This window comes from Zootoca vivipara, chromosome 12, assembly GCF_963506605.1.
Source record: "Zootoca vivipara chromosome 12, rZooViv1.1, whole genome shotgun sequence".
NCBI classification, from domain to species: domain Eukaryota; kingdom Metazoa; phylum Chordata; class Lepidosauria; order Squamata; family Lacertidae; genus Zootoca; species Zootoca vivipara.
In genome coordinates, this window is record NC_083287.1 from 23,327,359 (window position 1) to 23,342,235 (window position 14,877).

A 14,877-nucleotide genomic window follows, 5' to 3' on the forward strand; every position below is an offset into this window, starting at 1 on the left:
CCGCCCTTCGCTGCTGCGCCGCCGTCAACGTCGTCACCGCCGCCGCCCGCGCAGTCGTTAGCCGCTTCACACACTTCCATTGCTGCCGCCGCCGCCGCTACCGCGCCTGCAGAGGGGGGCTCGCCTAAGGCCGCTTCAGAAAAAAAAGACCGCAGCGATTTTTATTTTATTTTTTAAAAAAAGACCCTTTCGCCTCCTCCCTTGCTTCTCTTTGCTTCCTCAACCAGCCGAAAATGCCTCGCGGAGATCGGGAGAGCGACTGGGTGAGTGAGGTAACGGACGGCGTGGCTCAGTAATGGCCGACCTTTTTACACTCATTGTGTCCTTATGGGGTTTCCGGGCGGGCCAGCGGGCGGGCGAGCCTCCTGGAAAGCCAAGGCGCTAGAGAGAGAGCGGGGATGGGGTGGAAATGGCGGGTGCTGGGAAAAGCGGTTAGATTTGGTCTCGTGGGTTGTTTTTTTTGAAGGGGCTCAGGAAGCGCCTAATGGCGGGTGCCGTTAGCCGCTCGCTCGCCGAAGATATTTTTGCCAGGACCTGTTTAATACAGCACTGAATTTGAATACCATTAGCAACAGGGCTTTTATTTTCCCCAAGCAGCAAAGGAAGCGCTTGAGGGGGCGGGAGGAGAAAGCGCGCTCTTTTATACCGTTTGCGCCGCTAGGTTAGTGCTAGTTAAGCTGATTTAAGATAGAAAGCGGTGTGGATGGGGCCTTGGTTAATTATACTCCCCCTTTTTGGCGCGATTATTAGTCTTCGTGAATCTTCGGCAATTTCCGGACTACAGCAATGGGTGGGCTTTTGTTGCCTTCGGCTCTGTCCGGAAATTATCGAAGGTGCTTTTTCGAGGTTCGAGTACTCTTCGGCCGAGGCCGGACGTCGTCGGCTGCGTCCGGAAACAGTCGAAGGCCTCGCTGGAGATGACGATGCGCATTTTGGGTGTCCCTTTCAAAAGCATCTCTCGCCATGATAAACGGCTTTGCGTTACCTCAGGTTAACGATGGTTTAAGCAAAAAGCAGTACAATGTGGAACAGTGCTCGATTCATTATTACTTTTTGCCCCGGTTACGTCGCGCCAATTTTGTGGCTTTGCGTATTTAAAAAACAACCCTGGGGCTGCAGGGATGTGTGAATTTTTAACTACGTAAGAATGAGGTCCGCCATTACCAGAAAGACGGGATGGCATTCTCCAATCGCGTTACGCAAAGCACGTAGCTCCGTTCCGTTAGCGGGAGAAACCTTAAGCTCGGGTCTTTGCGTGGAAGGGATTGCGGTATAGTGGTGCTGACGAGTGCGGGGACTAACTGCGGCACAATACGCCAGTAGCGTAGGTACTTGAGATGACGCAGAGTCCGTTAACTGGAAAACACTTGGTGGCGCAGTTGGCGGCGCTTGTTGCCTGCTACGGAAGACGTTAGTGGGGAAGGTTCTGGAAGGGACGGCAGCACTTGAGGGGGCGGGGGGAGGCTGTGGCGGCTAAGTAGTTACGACAAGTTGGGGGCCCTCCCACATAGGACTAGGGAGAATTATGGAGGTCAGTAGTTCTGAGCCGTACGTATAGTACGGAAAGGAGGGAGCGAATATGTACGAAGTGAAGGAGCGAGTAAAGACAAAAGGCGGGTTCCCTCGCCCTCCTCCCTAATCTGATAGGGAGGGGGAGCGCGCGTGCGCAGCAGAGCGGAATACTGTAGCCTTTCTTGGCCTTCTGGGAACGAGCCCCCTCCCGGTGGTGCTCGGCGCCATTTTCTCTCAGCCCGCTGTGCACCTCGGGTTCTCGGAGCCGTCACATGGCGGAGCCATCCTCGCTGGAGAGGCGGAGGAGCAGCCAACTCTGTGGCATTAAGTTCTTGAAGGGTGAGCAAGGCTTATAAACTCGCGCCTGCCTTCCTCATAAGGTGTTTCAGATCGTTATATTAAAGTCGATAAATCAAAAGAGTTTGCCTCAGCAGACATGTTACCGCTTGCTTTCTTGAACCTTTGGGTCTTGAAGGCTTAAACGCAGCGAAGCGCGGGGCCTTATCGCACTTAACAAATGGCGTTAGTTTGCTTCGGGAACTTTTTAAATAGTATTTCCCAGGCAATATCCAGTGGCATTAGTATTTCCCAGGTAATATCCAGTGGCGTTAGTTGCAGTTATTAGGTACCTGATTATAGGGCTAAATTTCAATTAAAGGTAATTCCAGACTGCTATTCGTTAAGAGTCAGTACCGGTAGTAATGTTAAAATCCCCATGGCGACCTTTCTAGGTCTGACCCACAAACTGCTTGGAGTAGTGGTGGCAAAAAGAAAAAAAAACCAGTACATTTCTCAAGCTGTGGACATGGATTATTGATGGGCCTCAGCCTCTTTTCATACATCCACTGTATCTCAACAGCAGGTCCCCATGTGCACAGTAATAGGTACAGTGGTACCTCTACTTATGAATTTAATGCGTTCCGAACACACATTTGTAAGTCGAATCCCATAGGAATGCATTGGGAGAAAAAGTCCGTAAGTAGAAGCAACCCTATCTAAACCGCATCCAAGATGGCGGACGGAGCTACATTCGTAAGTAGAAACATTCGTAAGTAGAGTTATTTGTAAGTAGAGGTACCACTGTATATGGGGAGAGTGGCAGCAGGTAGACGGGAGGAAAGCGTAAATAGATGACAATGTGGCTGGCCAAGTGTGAGGGAAGGAGAAAAATTGGAATTTCCTGCCTTGAAGGGGATTGGACTAGATGATCACTGCGATCCCTTCCAACTCTATAGTTCCATGATTCTATGACTTCATGGAGGAGGCACACAAAGAAGGGCCTGAGATGTTATTATAGGGCTTAGGTTGGTTCTTATGGGAAGAGTCAGTCCTTGAGGCTGTGCACCAACAGCATATTGCTGGCAATATACTACAAAGCTCAGCAGTTTGATGTAGATGTTTATAAAACAGTATAGGGGATAAAATTGAACCCCAAGGAACCCCACATTGAAGGCTCTGGGGCTGAAGAGCTCTCCCCAAGCATAACCTTTTGGAAATTACCATCCAAGTAGGACCAGAACCACTGCAAATTGGTGCCACCAACCCCACCCCGGACTTTCACTCAAGGATACCATGGTTGATGGTACTGAAAGCCGCTGAGAGGTGAAGGAGAATTAACAGGGATGCATATCTCCTATCTCTCCTGACAGAGATACAGGGCAACAAAAGTAATTTCTTTGCTTAAAGTGGGCCTAAACTCTGATTGAAATGAATCTAGAAAACCAGTTTCCTACATGAGTACCAGGATCTGGTCTGCAACCACCAGCTCAAGAACCTTGCCCAAGAAGGGAAGATTGGCAGCTGGCCAGTAATTATAGTGGTACCTCTACTTACAAGGGACACAGGTGATCAGGGCTTGCTGATCAGAAGGTCGGCGGTTCGAATCCCTGAGACGGGGTGAGCTCCTGTTGCTCGGTCCCAGCTCCTGCCAACCTAGCAGTTCGAAAGCAAGTCAAAGTGCAAGTAGATAAATAGGGACCGCTACAGCGGGAAGGTAAACTGCGTTTCTGTGTGCTGCTCTGGTTCGCCAGAAGCGGCTTTGTCATGCTTGCCACATGACCTGGAAGCTGTACGCCGGCTCCCTCGGCCAATAATGCGAGATGAGCGCGCAACCCCAGAGTCTGTCACGGCTGGACCTAATGGTCAGGGATCACCCTTACATCTACTTACACCCATCTCTGGTTATGTATCTGCAAACCCAGAAGTATTTTTTCCGGTTTCACCGCGCACGCATGCGCAGAAGCGGTCCCTCCGGTTGCGGAAACCTCGGGATCTGACCGGAGCTCCAGAACAGATCTCGTCCGCAACCAGAGGTACCACTGTACTTAGATTTTCTGAATCCAGTGAGAGTATTAAAGAGTGGTCTTACCACTGCTTCCTTCAAGCAGTTAGGCACCACCCGCTTTCACATGAAGGCATTAATCACCTCCCTGAATTGAGTAAAGATGGCCTGGAGATGAAAGAAGAGTGGGTTAATATTTATTAATTTGGGAATAGAGAGCAAGGTGGTTGGAAAAGGAAGCTAGTGTTGGAGGAAGTAAAAGTTTATAGAGCAAGGATAAGTGATGAAATAATTTAATACTATTCTCTACAAACTGATGGATAAATGAATACTTTGAGAGGCTCTGTTCAGAGACTCTAGATCAGCAAATTCTGCCTAAAATGGGAATGCTAGGGCATGTCACCTCCTGAACCAGTGTTTTTGGCTTGAGGAAAGCTGAACTATAGAACTCAATGCTACAAGGAAATTACTGTGTCAAAAAGTATAGCAATTATCAAGAGGGATCACATGTAAGTACATAGTGGTGATATCTGTAATTGCCAGTTGGTTATGAGCTCTTAGAATCATTGAATTGTAGAGTTGGAAGGAACCACAAGGGTCATCTAGTCCAACCCCCTGCAACTAAATCATACAGGTCCTACCCTCCAGAGCTGAAAAAAATAAGCTTGGTCCATCTTGTGACTGCCTGCCCTTCACCATTTTGCCCTCTCAAGTGGGCCATAGGGATAGAAAGAACCCCTGAACTTGCAGGTTGTCTTATACTAAATATCCACATAATAATTGTTTGAATAGCATACATAGAAACACAGTACTACCGGTATGTATAGTAGTTTTAGTGTGCAACTATGTTGCAGACTTTGAAAAAGAGAAAAACTGGCAGTGTTTCTTACTGCATTTTTGAGAAACCAGGAGTATGAATGGTTACATCATTGTGAAATGGGTGAAGTATTCTAAACTGTTTTCACATTGAACCTTTCTAGCTATGTCTTCTGTACTAGGTCACAATACTGTAATTTAAATCTGCTGTATTTTTAGAAGTAGATTTTCTCACTCCTGAATATTATTTATTCCAGTGTCTGGGAGTGATGGAGATAGTCAGACCTTTGGCAGGGAACAATGAAATACAGTGGCAACTTAATCCGTTCCAGAAGTCCATTCCAAAACCAAGGCGTGTTTTCCCATTCTCAGCTCTCAACATCATCCCCCTGCTGTAAATAATAATAAAAAGATTAGCTACAACTATTTTCTTGTTTGTATTAAATCCTGGGTTTCTTTGGGTAGGCATCAAGTTCAAAAAGGCTTCTCTCAGTTGTTTCCTGGCAAACATAGAGCCTAGATTATGTATTTTTTATATTTTTCCAACTGAAGTGCTTGGCCCAAATAGAAAAGATAGTGTCCCAGTTATTGTTGGATATAAAAAAAATAGTATTAGAAAGTGTTTAGGAAGAAATTGTATGCTATATTACCGGGGATTTTTCTCTTTGAATTAGAGGGAAAAAGAACAGTTCCGCAAACTATTCATTGGTGGCTTAAGCTTCGAAACAACAGAAGAAAGTTTGAGAAACTACTATGAGCAATGGGGAAAGTTAACGGATTGTGTGGTAAGTTGTGTGCATTAATCTTTGCTTTTAGCTAGCTTTGGGTATGGGGAAAAAATTAATCTGGAAAAAATAGGCAATATATTCTCGTTGCTATTCTGGTCCTCTTTGAACCCAGATGCATTGGAAGACAGCATGCAAGATGAAACCATGTTTGGTTTATTAGCAGCCATAACTGTCTTCAGATTTCTTTTTCCTTTGTGCTGAAGTGTGAGAAACCCACTTCAATGATTATTATTAATAGGCATTGATCACCCATGAGAACATATTTTCTGAGATTAAGAAGTCTAGTTCTTCCTTGAAGCTAATGGTGCTTGTATACTCTTTTTAACTTTAGGTCTAGAATATTTTTTAATAACACAAATAGAAAATGTTATTTTTGGGTAGTGACAGGTTAATGTCACTAAGCTTTCCTGACTTAACCATTGATTAACATAGATTGTGATTTTTAAAATCAGAAAATTGAAACATTCAATCATCACTTTTTATGAAGCCTATAATTCATCTTCCATGAAATATATTTTGTATAACTTAGAATATAGGGGAGGGATGCAAACACCTATTTTTGGAGTTCCCATTGAGATGTTGACTATATTTTCTTAGAACTTTACACCCTGTGGCACGTTGCAGTCTGCTTTATAAAAGTTTTCATGGGTTGCTGTGTAGTATGACAGGCATTTTAGAAATATAAACCCATGTCCATGTAGAATTAGAGCTATAAAATTGTGCCATTTGTTATATTAATGTTTCTTTTTTGTACCTATGTTGCACTTGTTTACCAATGTTAACACAATTCATATAGTTATCTTTGAGTTATTGATCAAATATTTCCAGCAATAGCAGCTGGCCATTAATTTTATTTTAAAATACTCTTTTAAAAAGTACTTATTCTGAAAGAGGAAATGTTTCATCTTTTTTTTACCATTTCAGATGGGTGTTGTGTGTATTATTGGTTGTTTTTCTAAGCCACAGCAGCCATCTTTATCATCTTGACAAATACTTTATTTTTGCAGCACACCATGTTGTAGGTCAAGGTGAGGAACCTGTGATCTTCCAGAGTTGAAGAGAGTTTAAGTCCAATAACATCTGTGAGAGCTACAGATGAGCAATCTCTGTTAGCAGCAGTACTATATGCTGACAACCTTTGATAGTTTCCAAACTCTCTTTCCCTCAGCTACAGTATTTTTCTACTCAGTTATTTGTTCAGACTTCAATTCTCAAACTACATTCTTTGGGGTACAGTTGTATTTCTTCTTAGCAACTGCTTAGAAATGTAATTGCTAAACAATTATTGGCGATAGCAAAATGTGTGTGGCAAAAATTGTCTAGTAATTTAGAACTTAATAGTTGAAATGCACAACCTTCATCTTGTAGGTTATGAGAGATCCTGCAAGCAAACGCTCACGAGGATTTGGTTTTGTAACATTCTCTTCCATGGCTGAAGTTGATGCAGCAATGGCTGCCAGACCTCATTCCATTGATGGAAGAGTAGTTGAGCCGAAAAGAGCTGTAGCCAGGGAGGTAAGTTTGTTTTGTTTTAAGTTTGAGATATTTTTATTTCTTACCTGTCTCTTAGACACGTTTATATTATTCAGAAAATGTTTTTGCAACTTGGAGGACATACGTACATGCCCAATGGGTTAGACCCATTCAGCAATACTTCCTTAACCTGTGCTGAGGTACGGATTTCATGCAGTGACTTTTCTGTGGCAGGTCTAAAGCAGTTCATGGAATGTTGGCAGTGTGCAGCTGAGGGAAAAACTGAACTAGATTATCCTCGGGGTTCCTTTCAATTCTGTGATCATACAACAAAAGCCAGGGATCTAAAGTTAATATATTTTTGATGATAGAAACTCAGCGTTGGCATAGCATATTGCCTCAAACTGTGTTACAAATCAGGAAACTCCTACTTCAAGTCTTGCCTCTGCTGTGAACTCAATTAGGCAAGCCACTCAAGCCCCAATATATGGGGATAATAAAACAATTTCACAGGATTGTTCTCAGCAATACAACATGCTAATGTATGTGAAGTGATCCAAGCAGTCTTAGTGTTTATGAATGTTACACGTGGCCAAAATTATAGGTCATAGCGGTAACAGAAAAAGACAACTGCTGAAACGTTCCTGAAATAAAGCAATAAAAATAATCCACCTCATAATGTTTAAGGTGTCAGTTTCCCACACTGTTATTAAAATTTTCTGATGTTTATTTGATGCAGCTGAAATAGAAATTGAAAGTTTTCTCATTTTTAGTTACTTATTAACACCAGCAGCTAGAAATTCAGGGTTTTGTTTTGTTTTTCGTTTGACCAACAATTAACTAGGCAGATTTTCTAAACTTATTTTTCAAGGAATCTGGAAAACCTGGAGCTCATGTTACTGTGAAAAAATTGTTTGTTGGTGGAATTAAAGAAGATACTGAGGAACATCACCTTAGAGACTACTTCTCGGAATATGGAAAAATCGACACAATTGAAATAATTACAGACAGACAATCTGGTAAAAAGAGGGGCTTTGGATTTGTAACTTTTGATGACCATGATCCAGTGGATAAAATTGTATGTAAGTAAATATTATTAATAATCTTTGTCACTGTTACATATTTTATGTACCCATGTTTGGGCCTGGTTCTATATATCACTATCAGCAAGCAAGTCATTTCAGGATGTATGTAAATTGCATACCATGCCTATTCTGTGCAAGAAAATGGTTGCTGCTGTTTTAAGCCAGCCTTGGTAGCCATGTTATTAGTGTTGCTTGCCAAATTGTGATATGGCAGAGGTATTTTGATCTCTTCTGCTGAGCAGTGGCAAGAACATCTTCCACTTTCCTGCAGGAAGGTGTCATGGGGGACCATGCACATCTTTCTTGTTGAAGGTATTCACTGCCTGCTGAACAACAAACTAGAACTGGGGTCTCCTGCCCTCCAGCAGGAAAAAGTGGTGCGGAGTGTGCCTGACCTCAGGTTCACGAAAGTACTTGCAAATTTCATGTTGAGCAAGTAATCTCATTTCCCTTTTATTCTGGGCCAAGCAACCCCTAACTTTCCTTTGAAGCTCAGAGATTAGGAGTGGCAAGGATCGCCACACAACTGCTAAAATGATTACTGTCTACTCTGCAGCTGCAACCTCTCCAGAAGGCAGTGGCTATTTCAACCTTGGCAAGCACACTGAACAAAAACATAGAAGCCTGGCTGCAATTCTATACATATTTTTTTTGGGGGGGAGTAAGCATCAATGAAGAGCATAGAATTATTTCTAGGTCAGGTTTCTACTAGTGTAGAAGTGTATAAAATTGAATTTCACCATAGTGTTGCAGTCTTCATTATTGTTTTCTCTAATTTTGAACTGAGACTGCTGTGAGGGATTAGATTGAAGGTTGTATCATTTGTTTATTTCCCCCCATCTTTTGTGAACACAGTGCAGAAATACCATACTATTAATGGTCATAATGCAGAAGTAAGAAAAGCTTTATCTAGACAAGAAATGCAAGAGGTTCAGAGCTCAAGGAGTGGACGAGGAGGTATGTTTGCAAATTGCATCCTATTTACATTAAATGTTTTGGAAATAGTATTGTAGTTAACTTAAGCTGATGAACACTTTCAGGTAACTTTGGCTTCGGAGACTCACGTGGAGGTGGTGGAAACTTTGGACCTGGACCTGGAAGTAACTTCAGAGGTGGATCTGGTAAGTCAGTTCATAGGTGATATTTGCAAAGCACTAAGTAAGCCCACCTAGATTAATCTGTTACAAGTTTTTATGACCCAGGGTTCCATAAAAAGAACACTGTCTGTTACAGTGGTCTTCCTTTTCCTTATGTGAAAATGATATGACCAGCAACCATTAATGTTTTCGTTTTTTGCACTAGGTAAACTAATAGGAAAAAGTTTATTTTTGACAGATGGCTATGGAGGTGGTCGTGGATTTGGCGATGGATATAATGGATATGGCGGGGGACCAGGAGGTTAGTCTCTTTAATTTGCTTAAGAAGACATAGTATGTATGTGTGGTCTATGGTATAAGCAATTAAATTTTCTTTATGGTCCAATAAGGTCTAAAAATACTCAAAATCAATGTAATTGCCATCATATGCCCGTAATCCATTGTAATCTATATAAATACGCTGTAATTCAAATAGTTTTCATTTGGAACCAAATCATTCCTCCAACAAATTGGTGATGGAGGACCTCTAGCCTTCAGACCTAATAATGCCCATGAGGCTTCAAGTACGTGTGTGTGTATTGCACCTTGGCAAGCATTGCTGATTACAAAGGCCATGTGCCTTTGTAAGTACCAGATTTTATTATTGCAAAGTGCAATTACATGAGTAATTGTATCAAGTGGCTTGCAGGATAGCAGCATATATTGATGTTTCTATCAATTTGGTTCTTGTCAAGCAGCAGCCCCCACACTATGTGACACATTGCTTTATAGAGGAAAATCATGTGGTATAAAAGTCTTGTTTCCAACAAAAATTCATATTATTTCTTTAAATGCATATTATTTCTTTAAAATGATATGGTTGTGGCCATAATACCCTATATGAAATATAAGTTCAACTCTGATATAAGCTGCATGTTTTACTGCATGTTTACTGAGACTTATTTTACAATAGGTGGCAATTTTGGAGGCAGTCCTGGTTATGGCGGAGGAAGAGGAGGATATGGTGGTGGAGGACCTGGATATGGCAACCAGGGTGGGGGCTATGGAGGTGGCTATGACAACTACGGAGGAGGTAACGTTGGAAGGAAATAGAACACAGGGCCTTAGCTTTAGTTCTCTCTGTTGTGGTGGGAATTCAAAAGAATTTGTGGTGGCAGAGTATGTCTTTTTATTAAAAAATTATTTGAGGTGCTGTGGGGGATAATAATTGCCTGAAAGGCAAGATAAAAATACATTGCTCTTGAAACTGGAACACAAAAGGTGTTCTGAAGCGTTTGATAACTACAAGGTCTAAAAATGTGTTTATCATGGCTGATCCAAAGCTTGATAGTAGAGTATTAAAAAAAACATTCCAGTCCATGTGACTGCCAACAGCGTTCTATATAAGTTGAAGGCATGTTTTGTGTGACATTCTATATTCAGAGCCAGCATTTTGATTATTCAGCATAAACTTTTTATTTATTCAGGCAATTATGGAGGAGGAAATTACAATGATTTTGGAAACTACAACCAACAGCCCTCAAACTATGGTCCAATGAAGAGTGGAAATTTTGGTGGAAGCAGGAACATGGGAGGACCATATGGTGGAGGTAATACGAAAAGTAAAATAGAAAAGTACCCCCCCCCCCCAAAAAAATCCTGGATTTGCCTTTAGGAGAGGAAGAGGGTCATTGCTATCTTTCCCTAATAGCATATCAGTGAGTGATTGCTGGGCTTACATAGTGTTGAGGTGGTGGGTGGGTTTGCACCCTACAACCCACTCCCATTGTAGTGCTTTATTTTTCCCTATAGGCGTGAAAGCCGTTCATACATAGTAGAAAGGCAAGAGGTAACTTGCAATTGAAGTGGACTGCCCCTGGTGACACAGCAATTAAAGAAAAGGGCAGCTACCACATCCCCGTTTACACAGTTCTAAGACAGGAATGTACTTTAAGAGTTGTGTTTGTTAGATTTAATTAGATCTGGTGATCTACTTTGATGTCAATTTTGATTGAAATATGTTGGGAGCACATTGATTGTTGTAGAATTGAGCAATTTGGGTGATTACAGTTTAAAAGTAAGATTTTGATGAAGCTTGAGAATGGCTGTTCATCTGTGTTAATTTAATGCTTTCCGTTTTAACAATGCAGGAAACTATGGTCCTGGAGGAAGTGGAGGAAGTGGGGGATATGGAGGGCGGAGCCGTTACTGATCTTCTGTAAGCTTTTCATGGGTGAGTACATTTTTAAAATGCTAAAATTGCAGTGTTTCTTGACTTTAGCTGCAGGGGTAAAAGCTTTTTAGGATATTATCTTTCCTTTAAAAAAGAAATTGGGTAGATGGATAACTTCATAACCTATTTTTTTACTCTTTACTTCTGTTGAAACAGGCTTCACTGTATAAATAGGAGAGGATGAGCCCAGAGGTAAAAGAACAGCTTCAGGTTTTCGAATAACATTGTTAAGGAAACTTATCTCAGTCATGCATAAATATGCAGTGATATGGCAGAAGACACCAGAGCAGATGCAGAGAGCCATTTTGTGAATGGATTGGATTATTTAATAACATACCTTACTGTGGAGGAAGGATTGTAAAAATGCCTTTGAGACAGTTTCTTAGCTTTTTAATTGTTGTTTCTTTCTAGTGGTCTTTGTAAGAGTGTAGAAGCATTCCTTTGATAATGTTAAATTTGTAAGTTTCAGGTGACATGTGAAACCTTTTTTAAAGAATTTTATCAAAGTTTTGAAAAGCTATTAGCCAGGATCATGGTGTAATAAGACATAACGTTTTCCTTTTAAAAATTTAAGTGCGTGTGTAGAGTTAAGAAGCTGTTGTACATTTATGATTTAATAAAATAATTCTAAAGGAAATGTTGTGTAATCTTAGATTTATTTAAAATACGTTGTAAATTAAGGCAAGGAGTGGGTAGTAGAAGGTCCCACAAATACTACAAAGTCATTGTTGTACATGTAAATGTGGTCAGATAATGTTTTCTGTAAATCACCAGGTTTAAAATACCTAGATAACTTAAGGGATATCTCTGCAAGGAGAAACACCTTTTTAGATCTTTTAGATGCTGCTTCTTCAATGGCAAGGAAAGGAAATATCCCCAGCGAGGTACTCTTCCAGGGACACAGGTCTAGTGCAAGAGAACTCTTGAGAACGGCACTAAGTTCAGCCAGTCTTAAAAAGCTGTGCTGTACTTCTGCAGAGCTTTAACTACAGTAGTTTTATAAGGATGCCAACGAGAGCTGAGGGTGTAGAGCAAAATAGTTCTAAGCTTCAGTTAAACTTCTTTAGGTAAGATCTTATTTACTTTTCCTTTCTTAATATTCCAAAAACAAGAAACTAATACTATATGACAGTGTACTGTTTCAGTATAGTGGTATATTATCTAGTTTAACATAGCAATGAACCAAGTTAACAATTGTGGTTGAAAAATTTAAGATTGCTGTTTTTGTTTGTTTCTTGGGATGTGGGTTTTTGTTTTTGCTATTATATTTTCATTTATTTTAACTTCAGCTGCTTAACCTATCTTTCCCCCTGCTGGAATCTAGCTTTATGCACCATGGACAAGCAATAGACCTGCTGAGCAAATGAACCAGCCAAGTGTCCATTAAAACTTTGCAAGGGTCCCATCCCTGCTATGGTTAGTTAAAATGGTATGTTGCAGCTCACTTACCTGGTACAATTTCATGTTTTTATCCTTCAATTTTTTTAAAAAAAATAAACACTAAAGGTGGGTAGGAAAATGGTGAACTCTTAGGTATTCAGGGCAGCTGAAATCTTACTGTCATGAAAATTGTCTACTGCGTTGTCTGAAGATGCTTATTGTAGAACTTAAAATGTAGGAATAATTTTACTCATTGGTTTATAGCACCCATTCTTGCGTGATAGTTGTATACAAGAAATTAATATATGATGTGGAATTTTTATGACTTGCTAAATGAATTTGGCTAGGATGCTAATTTGTTTTTCTTGCATATTTGTGGAAGATGTGTTAAATGTCAGGTTCCTTTGTCATTTTTTTATACTGTTATGTATTGTTGCTGCAATTTAAAGAGTAGCATATTGTTTAATTTGGCTGTTGTAGCCATAGGCATACGAGCCACAGCTTTTTCAGCTCAAATATTTGTCTTTTAAAGTTTGTCTCTGGTACAATCTGTACACTAAAAGGTCTTGGTTTGCCTCATCTAGATTATAGCCATTTGCTGAAGTTTTCCTATAGGTGATACAAAGAAGCATACATGATAAACTTCTTCAGATACTTTCTTTTTCTTTGGCAGGAAGGTGCCAGCTGCAGGTAACTAATGAAGAAGTGGTCAACCACAGAAAATTCAAGAAATAAGATTTTTCTATGCTCGTCACAAAATAGATGGTTTTGCTGGTTTTATAAAACCTTTTTAGGTTAAATTAATATTAGTGCAGCCTATTGTAATGCTTTTTAAAATAAACTGTTCTTAGAATTCAGCCTGAATAGGAAATCAGAATTAATGTTTTAAGACAGCAAATACTGTGTCATATTTTTTATAAGTGATAATAAACTTTTCTACAAAAATATTTCTAGTCTGATAACATTTTAACATTTCACACAGTTAAAATATAAACCATGCCACTACATGACACTTCAGTCTAGAAGATAGGAACTCATCGACTTTGGGTGTTGATTTACAATGGCTGTGTAGCGCCCCCCCCCCCAAAAAGACAGCCGCAAGTAAGAGGGAGGTATCAATATGCTGTAGGTACAACGTCAATATCTGTAGAAGTATTTGGTTAAGTGGGTCAACCCCTTTTCTGCACTCTATTCCCCAGAGAACTAAAGCTAAGGCCTAAACATGCTCATGGGTTCCAGAATGCGGTGTGGGCATAGAATGTAGTAACCTCAAAGGCGGTGTGGTTGGCTGAAGCACTGAACAGAAGCAAGCATGGGTGAATGGTAAACAGTTGACCAAGAGTCATTTTAGGGTCTGAAAATATAGTCACTGATCTACTGAACCTTGCTTGCATGCACAGAAACACCTTTGAACTAGAATGTCGTTTTAGATACAGTTCTTAAGCACTGACACAATGTTGGGGGAAATCATTAAAAAGACATTGCCTGTGTGAATCTTGTTTTTAACATATCTTGCAGTAAAGCCCATGGTTTTCTTTAAAGCTACATATGATCTCTTTCCAGATATTCTTGCATATCTGAGCTAGGATTTATTCCAAAGGGCATGCCTTACAGTGGTACCTCTACTTACGAATTACTCGACTTACGAATGTTTCTACTTACGAACGGAGATCCGTCCGCCATCTTGGATGCGGTTTAGATAGGATTTTTTCTACTTACGAATTTTTAGATAGGGTTGCTTCGACTTACGAATTTTTTCTCCCAATGCATTCCTATGGGACTCGACTTACAATTTTTTTCGAATTACGAATTTAATGCGTTCCGAACGCACATTCGTAAGTAGAGGTACCACTGTGTTTTTATGGTTAAGGGCAATACTCTGGCCCTCTTCAAAAACAAAGTGTACTTAAGTTGTGTTAAATTTAAGAAACTGCATGAACATGGTGTTGGAAAAGTTAACCTACTCTACTGTTTTGGTTACAGGTAGGTAGCCGTGTTGGTCTGGATCGAAGTAAAATAAAAAAAAATTCCTTCAGTAGCACCTTAAAGACCAACTAAGTTTTTATTTTGGTATGAGCTTTCGTGTGCATGCACACGAAAGCTCATACCAAAATAAAAACTTAGTTGGTCTTTAAGGTGCTACTGAAGGAATTTTTTTTTATTTTACTCTACTGTTTGTTACACACATTATTTTGAAGCATACGTACTTGTTGATTGTAAATAGGGAGCTGAA

The 14,877-nt window shown here is 40.5% G+C and overlaps 1 protein-coding gene across 4 annotated transcripts; it reads left to right on the top strand.

The window, feature by feature from the left end:
* The first annotated feature begins 19 nt into the window (after window positions 1-19).
* On the top strand, window positions 20-14,711 carry HNRNPA2B1 (heterogeneous nuclear ribonucleoprotein A2/B1). Of its 4 annotated transcripts, XR_004693421.2 has the most exons (12): window positions 20-272; window positions 5,284-5,394; window positions 6,766-6,912; window positions 7,742-7,952; window positions 8,811-8,912; window positions 8,996-9,076; window positions 9,291-9,353; window positions 10,005-10,124; window positions 10,519-10,641; window positions 11,182-11,264; window positions 12,589-12,693; window positions 13,318-14,708. XR_004693421.2 is itself a non-coding variant. In XM_035128907.2 (11 exons), the coding sequence occupies exons 1-10, from the start codon at window positions 234-236 to the stop codon at window positions 11,241-11,243; spliced, it is 1,059 nt and encodes a 352-aa protein (XP_034984798.1). In that variant the 5' UTR covers window positions 20-233; the 3' UTR covers window positions 11,244-11,264; window positions 12,589-14,711. The 4 variants fall into 4 exon arrangements, 3 of the variants coding, with proteins under 3 accessions (XP_034984798.1, XP_034984797.1, XP_034984799.1); XM_035128907.2 differs by having other exon boundaries at window positions 12,589-14,711; XM_035128906.2 differs by lacking the exons at window positions 12,589-12,693; window positions 13,318-14,708 and adding an exon at window positions 11,421-11,901 and having other exon boundaries at window positions 21-272.
* The last annotated feature ends 166 nt before the right edge of the window (window positions 14,712-14,877 follow it).

What these genes read in the sequence shown, in the direction of transcription:
- HNRNPA2B1 (XM_035128907.2), top strand. Translation starts at nt 234, where the DNA reads ATGCCTCGCGGAGATCGGGAGAGCGACTGGGTGAGTGAG. An exon ending in GAAAGTTAACGGATTGTGTG is followed by an intron (nt 5,395 to 6,765) that starts GTAAGTTGTGTG and finishes TTCATCTTGTAG; the next exon opens with GTTATGAGAGATCCTGCAAG. An exon ending in CTCAAGGAGTGGACGAGGAG is followed by an intron (nt 8,913 to 8,995) that starts GTATGTTTGCAA and finishes GAACACTTTCAG; the next exon opens with GTAACTTTGGCTTCGGAGAC.